This window comes from Saccopteryx bilineata, unplaced genomic scaffold (genome assembly GCF_036850765.1).
Source record: "Saccopteryx bilineata isolate mSacBil1 unplaced genomic scaffold, mSacBil1_pri_phased_curated manual_scaffold_49, whole genome shotgun sequence".
In the NCBI taxonomy this organism is placed as follows: domain Eukaryota; kingdom Metazoa; phylum Chordata; class Mammalia; order Chiroptera; family Emballonuridae; genus Saccopteryx; species Saccopteryx bilineata.
The window spans coordinates 121,931-129,715 of NW_027095475.1; the positions used below are offsets into that span (position 1 = coordinate 121,931).

Genomic DNA, 7,785 nt, shown 5'->3' on the forward strand with positions numbered 1-7,785 from the left:
TATCCCTCTCTTTTGCTAAAAATAAAAATAAAAAAGCATTTTATGTAAGTAGCTTACAGCATAGCATAACTAAGCTTTGCATACTTTAAGCATGCTCAAAACATTAGCCTACATGTGGGCAATATCATCTAACACAATAAATATATAGGAGAATATTGGTGGTTTATCTTCATGATTTTATGACTCCATGTGGGTAGCTAAGGAAAGAATCAAAATTCAGGCATCATTTCTACTAAATATGTATTGCTTTAACACCATTATAAAGTAAAAAAATTTCAGTCAGGGACCGTCTGTCTGTACTTTATCTATTATAAAATAGATTCTTTCTCTCATCTTACATCTCTGAAATCTGGTTGGAGTCCAGCATTGATACCATCTTATAGTTCTTAATTCTCTTTTTGCTATTGTATAAATTATAATATATCTCACAACCTAAGAAAACTCTGAGTTGTTAAATATGATAATTATTTTATTAAATATGATGACATTGACTCCTGTGCTGACAACTTGAGCTTCTGGTCTTCTGGGTATTTATTCCAAATGGGAAAGGAGAAATGATGAAATCTCACTGAATAATCTGATATGACCTGTTAACACAAGCAGTTTTAGCTCTACATAAGATATATTAGTACACCCATTTCATACCAGAATTATTCATAATGACCAAAAGATAGAATCAACCCAGATATCCATTGCCAGGTGAATAAATAAACAAACATGTTATATAAATACAATAGAATATTATTCAGCCTTCCTTAAAAAGAAAATAAATTCTAACACATGCTACAACATAGCTGAACCATAAGTACATTATGCTAAATAAAATAATCTAGTCATAAAAAAACACCAAATAATGATTTCACTGACATGAGGTATGTAGAGTAGTCACAGTTATACAGGCAGAAAGTGGAATGTTGAATGTCTGGGCCCAGAAGACCGTGAAACGACAAGATGTTGTTTAATGGGTATACAACTTTAATTTTTCTAGATGAAAAGAGTACTAGAGATTAATTGCACAAAATGGAAGTGTAATTAATACTGTTAAGCTATGCATTTAAAATGATGGAGATAATAAATTTCATGTCATGGATACTTTACCACAATTAAAACACAGATTTATATAAAATCCGTGGGAAGTGGGGGAAAGTGCAGAGGCAGGGACACAGGGAGCAGATGGACAGCTGTCAGAGGGGACAGGGAAAGAGGGGACTGGATCAAAGAAGGCGAAGGGATTAGCCCAAAACATAAACAGATAAGACATAGATACAGACAACAGGGTGGCAGTAGTCAGAGAGAATAGGGGGTGGAGGGGGAGGGAGGAGGAGAGAGGGAGGGGAGGAGGGGAGGGTCACTGATCTGGGGAGAGGGAGCAGGATGCAGAGTGCAGATGGTGGTATATTGAGTTGTACACTTGAAACCTCTATGGTTTGGTGAACAATGTCAACCCAATAAATTAAAAAATAAATGAAAGTAAGATCGAGGCTTAAGTGATGTAAATAAATAAAAATGGTATAAAAGAGTGGAAGGTGAACAGAAAAGAAAGATTTTTTTTAAACTTACCTTCGCCTCAAGTACCATAATGCAAGACATATCAAAAGAATAAAGGTGGGCAATATTATTGCCAAAATTATCACCGTGGTGGAAGTAGGATGTCCTGAAAATTGAGAGAAGACACACAGATGTCACTGAAATACCCATTCTCTGACTCATCCTGCCCTTCCTTAGCTCACCTGGGTGTCAGCTCCATCACTCACCTCCTTTTGATGTAAAGGCATAGCTAACTTCCCCTCTCAGATTCTCTAACACAATAATCCTTATCTATCTTCTATCATTTCTTCTTATCTCATGTCACCCAATTTATAAGCCCATAATTCTTATTTTCTATATAACAGGTGAGTGATTTTCAATCTTTTTTTATCTAATGACACACACTAATTACTAAAATTTTGTGGCACCCCCCAAAATATATTTTAAACTGATCTGATAAAAAAAAATAAGTAAAATTTGATTCATTCGCACCAGATGGATATTATTGTGTTGGCTGTTGTCATTTTTAAAATATGGCAATCCAAGAAATCCACTCATTACTAAATAGACAAGTACTGCGTGTTTTAAAAAATCCTGTGGCACACCAGTTAAACATTGCTGCCTAGGTCATCTATCTCTTTCTCTCTCTTGTTTTTCCTCCTCCTTTCCTTTTCTCCTTCCCTCCCTCCTTGCTTCTCTGTCACACCCACTAAGTCTCACCATTCGCTCGCCCCTCCCTCCATGTTTGTGGACCATCTCCTCCCATTTCCGGCCAGGTCCAGTCCAGTTCTTCTCATCCCAGTGGAGGACGATGTCCTGGCCTCCCAGGCTGCTGTGCTTTACTCGGCAATTCAGGTTAGCCTCCTCCCCAGCCACAACGTCCAGGGTTACTCGGAGATACCACGTCTCGTCAGCACTGGGCAGGATGTCACCTTGATGAGTTCCTGGATGCTCCTGCTCACCGCTTATCCACATCACCCATATAGGTTTGGGGTAAAATCCTGAGACATGGCACACCAGCAGCAGATGACCAGGCAGAGGAGGGGGGCCACTGGAAAGCCAGGCCTCGGGCTTCACTGGGGCAGAAAGGAGCAGGACAGTGTCACATTATGACACTAATCCAGAGCATAGGGCAGGGGTCTCAAAATCAACTCAGCATGTGGGCCACAGAGCAAGATCACAGCCGTTCGTCAGGCCGCACTGGGTCTACAAAAGGCAACTGTTACTCAACACTTTTCTCACTGCAGTTGAAAACAAAAAAAAATCAGTACAACAAGCACAATCATACATGCAGTTTACTCAGTGTCACAAAACGACCAGAAACTGTAGTTCGCATCACAACTGCTGTTAACTAAGCTAATATCTAGCTAGGATGCTATAGAAATGAAAAATACAAGTAGGCCCCTAGGCTTACTTAATTTTATCCAAAATATTTTGAACTTCTTGGACTAGTCTGTGGGCCGCACAAAATTGTTCGGCGGGCCGCATGCGGCCCGCGGGCCGCGAGTTTGAGACCCCTGGCATAGGGAATCAGAAACCCACAACTTTGAACAGTGAATTCTCCCACTCCTTTGGAACCCCCCAAAATTTATTGATTAAGCTCCTCTCTCTTAGGGAACTACTCCCATAAGATTTAGAGAAGTGGTGGAAAGTGACATAGAAAAGTCTTGGAGAGAGAACAGGACTAACCTTGTCTCTGTAGTTTCGCCTTCCCAGCATCGAGAATGCCCAAGAGAAATCGAGGACAGGTGTTTGAGAGGAGCGTCTCTATGATATTAATGAGACCTTGGTATTCAGAGACAAGTGCGCAAAACCTTTGTGCCCTGGGGCTGCCCTGTGCAGCAGGCACACACAAATTATTCTGGAAGCTCGCAAAATCCACTCCTCCCAAAGCAGTGGTCTCCCCAGAATGCAACTCACAGCCTCCTATAGCCTGGATCTCAAAGGGATCTAGATAGAAGAAAAAAGAAAAAGATATTTAAAAACCAACAAAGAGGAAAGGGATGGGCAAAGAACCTACTCTTTTGATTTGGGTGAGCATCAATGTTTGAGATGTTAAAGGAGCCAAAAGCAAATCCACTATCATCACGTGCTACATAATGACTTTCAGTGAATAAAAACCTATGTACAAGAGGGTAATCCCATAGATCAGTGGTCCCCAACCTTTTTTGGGCCACTGACCGGTTTGATGTCAGAAAATATTTTCACGGACTGGCCTTTAGCGTGGGACGGATAAATGTATCACATGACCGAGACAAGCATCAAGAGTGAGTCTTAGACAGATGTAACAGAGGGAATCTGGTCATTTTTTAAAAATAAAACATTGTTCAGACTTAAATATAAATAAAATGGAAATAATGTAGGTTATTTATTCTTTCTCTGCAGACTGGTACCTAATGGCCCACGGACCGGTATCGGTTTATGGCCGGGGGGTTGATGACCACTGCCATAGATTATAATGAAGCTGAAAAATTCCCATTGCTTACTGACATCATGTCCATTGTTAACAGCATAAAGCATTGCTCATGTGTTTGTGGTGATACTGAGGTAAAAAACCGTGCAGCCAGTTGTATAAGAGAATAACAATGTAATATGTAGAGGACATAATACTTGATAATGATAATAAATAATGTGACTAGTTTCTGTATTTATTATATTTTTAGTTTTTATTTTAGAATGCACGCTTTCTAGTTAGAAAAAAAATTTTTGTAAAAGTATGTCGTGTTATACCAGCAATAGCCTTACACCTGTCATGTTTACTGCATCACTTGATAGCATAATTTACTCTTCTGTTTGATTTAATGATACATATTTTTGTACAGTAATCTGCTGTATAGTATATTAGCCTTGAAGCAAAAAATATACTGTATAGACTAGGTGTATGGTAAGCTATCTTATCTAGGTATATTTAAGTGTACTCTGATAGTTACACAACAATAACATTGTCTAATAATGTATTTCTCAGAACATGTCCTGACTGTCAAATGTTCTATGACTGTATTCTGAGACTGTTAGTTTAAAAAAAAATTATTGATTGATTGATTTCAGAGATGGAAGGAGGGAGGGGGAGAGAAAGAGAGAAAGAGAGAAAGAGAGAAGCATCGATTATTTTCCACCTATACATGCACGCATTGGTTGAGTTCTCTATAAGCCCTGACTGGCGGTTGAACCTATAAACTTAAGATATTGGGATAGTGCTCTAAATCACTGAGCTACCCAGTCAAAGCTATTCAGAGACCTCTTCATAGAAGAGAACAGGGAAAAAGTAAACATATCATAAATGGTGGAAAAAGACTGTTGTAGTAAAGTACAGTGGGTGAGAAGAAAGAAGGGGGAAATCTGAGGAGACTGATTATAAAGTCAGGAGGAAGTACACATTCCAGGACAAATGGGAGAATTACATTGAGAGGAGGAGCAGGCAGGAGATGCTTAGGAGATGGACTGAAAACAAAGGAATCACATTTAGTTCACTCGGGGACAGGGTAGGAAAAGTGAAGGCCTCTTTCTTGGTGTTTAAAGGGAAAATCTATACAGAAAAGGAGTTCTGTATCAGGCAAGGTGCAAGAAGCAGGAAGAATCTGAAATACCTTGTGGAGGTATGGAGTCTAAGAGGAAGACTGCTTCTAGAGATGTGTGTGCAAAAGTTTGGATTAACTGGGAAGGAGAGAGAAAGATCATGCGGTACAGCAGCATGAACTGAGAGAGAGAGAGAGAGAGAGAGAGAGAGAGAGAGAGAGATCATTGGTAATCTCCCCAGATCAGAGAACAACACTCACATGTCAACTCAAATTCACTGACCTGATCCTGTACTAGCTGAGTGACTCCGATGAAATAGACCCGGAACGTTTCCACCACCTCAGTCACCTCTGCATCACTGAAGTTGCCCTTGGACCAAGGCTTCAGGAAAATGGCGGTGCCTGAGCCACTATCCCAGCCATGGATCTGCAAATCGTCCAGCCAGCCTGAGCCTTGATTTTGTGCATAGGTGTTGTTGACAAATGATGATATCTGGTTGACATGGAAAGAGGTCGGCCCATGGAGAGCTGTGAGTAGTGGAAGGATAGGAAATGTGAAAAAAGAGAAAAGCAGCAGGGGATAGGGGTGGGGGAAAAGAAAACCCAAAATATCTAGGAAAAAAAACCCAGAGTCTAAACAGCAAAATGCCAGAAACAATTGCTTTTGTCAGGGCCTCTGGCTCCATCCTCAGCCTCCAAAATAGAAGAAGAAGGCTGGAGATGGGCTGGCCCAGACCCTCAGCGGTACGCACAGCATGCTTTCTTCCAGACCACCCACACCCAGAGTTCCAGCTAGAGTTACTTTTACCATGCTCTGTCCACGCTTGTTGTCAGCAGCTGGGATGAGATCTGCTAGCAACAGAAGTGGCAAAAGCAGCATTTCACCGGTAGGTAAAAGCTCTGACTCTTTGAGCTGCTGTTTGATCTCTGAACTCAGCAAACTTATTATTTCCTCAGTGCTCTATAGCATCTTCCTCTTCCAAGGGACAAGTCTCTACCTCATCCACGTTGAACATCAGAGAAAAGTTGTGCCTCCCACACCATGACCCTCCCACTGCCTGTCATTTCCACTCCAGCCCTTGACTTCCAGATTTTTCTTCTTATCTTCCTGGCTTCCAGATGTTCTTCCTGACCTCAGCTTTCTTTATACTACCTTGAAAAAGCCACCATATAGTTTTGAAAGGTTATTTTTCTTCCCCAATTTTTTATTGTAACATCTTTTAAATCATAGGCACTGGGAAACAATCGCCTGCCTTAATCTAGGAAAATTCTTTTGGTTCATCCACCCAACTCCATCTTCCTCTGCATGGCCCTCTCTTCTCTTGCACGTTCTCAATGGCTCCTCTTTCTCATTTTATCCTTTTGTCTTGTCTCCCTAACAACACATTTGTGTGTGTTTGTGTGTGTGTGTTGACCATTTACAAAAGGCAGAGCATTATTTTTCCATGTTTTCAATGTTTTTAGTTCTTCCAACACTTATTAATTGATTTTAAAAAGAGGAAGGGTAAGAGAGAGAGAAAGAAAGAAAAACAGAAACATCAGTTTGTGGTTCCACTTATTTACGCATTTATTGATTACTATATGGCTGTGACTGGGTATTGAACCTGCAACCTTGGCCTATCAGGATGAAATGCATCCACGGCCAGGGCCCTAAAGGGAACACATTTAAAACATTTGCCAGTACATGGAACTGAAGACACATATCCTAAAATCAAATCAAATAAATACTACAGTTTATACTTCAAGGAAAATTATCTTATGCCATAGCAGTTCTTGATAGGAAAATTACATTCTCTACCAGTATATGACCTTCTTTTCAGTAGTTCTTGACATTGTAGCGAGGTAAAGTCAACAATCTACAAAGTAAAAAGATTAAAGGGAAGGAACATTTTCTGGTGAATCATGTGGAAGACTGCAGTTTGGAAGAAGTGTGAGGAAATCTGTTAATGACAATGTGAAAATAATAAAGGAATGTTGAAATAATTAATTTTAATGGGCTAGATGGGGAGCCTGTTAGAAAGATAGCAGACCAGTCAGGAAGAGCCCACTCAGGAGTGGTTAGGTCCTGGTTAGGCCACAAGGAAGAAGGGCAGATTCTGGGTGAGAAAGGCTGAGTCCAAGGCCAGGATGGGGGAATGAACATCCAAAGGTCAGAGCTATTTCAAGGAGCATTAATATGAGGGTATATTCAGGAGTGTGAAGAGATATGTGTATGTAGGTCCTTCTTTGTATGTGAGTGGTGGAGGAACAGTCAGAACAGTGGTAAAGAAGAAACAAAGAAGGAATGATCCTGGGGAGACCAAACACAAGGTCAGGAAGATTGAATAATGGTCAGAGTCCATATGCCATCTTCCCTGGTCAGGACTTTCATGGAAATATCAGCTTGGAAAAGAAAAATCACATTCAAACTGAAACTGACTGAAAACGCCTGCACTTCAATGCAAGGCTATGCACGTACAACTGCAGTAACACCTGCATGTTCTTCAACTCTCCTTGTTAAGATAACTTGGGGACCGGGGTAACAGAAAACGAATGGTGCTTAAGAGTGTCCTAGCGATGAGTCTGAATTTTGCCCAGTGAGCTTGAGCCCTTGATGAGCTGCCAGCTCTGGTTGATAAAAAACAAGATTTGGAGCGTGTGATAGGAGGGGTATCTTTCCACCTGTGTTCTCTTTCCTACTGTGCTTGGCCCATGCCAGAGAATTCCCTTGAAGAGCAGGGCAGAAGCAGCAGCATTGGAACTC

The 7,785-nt window shown here is 40.8% G+C and overlaps 1 protein-coding gene across 1 annotated transcript; it reads right to left on the reverse strand.

Annotated features, from left to right (window-relative positions):
• Positions 1-483: 483 nt before the first annotated feature.
• On the reverse strand, positions 484-5,977 carry LOC136318349 (T-cell surface glycoprotein CD1b-2-like). The gene is made up of 6 exons (XM_066250699.1): positions 5,823-5,977; positions 5,304-5,570; positions 3,217-3,477; positions 2,324-2,603; positions 1,561-1,653; positions 484-587 (listed from the first exon to the last, which is right to left on the reverse strand). Exons 1-6 carry the CDS (start codon positions 5,920-5,922, stop codon positions 566-568), a joined length of 1,023 nt encoding a protein of 340 aa, XP_066106796.1. The 5' UTR covers positions 5,923-5,977; the 3' UTR covers positions 484-565.
• Between the last annotated feature and the right edge of the window lie 1,808 nt (positions 5,978-7,785).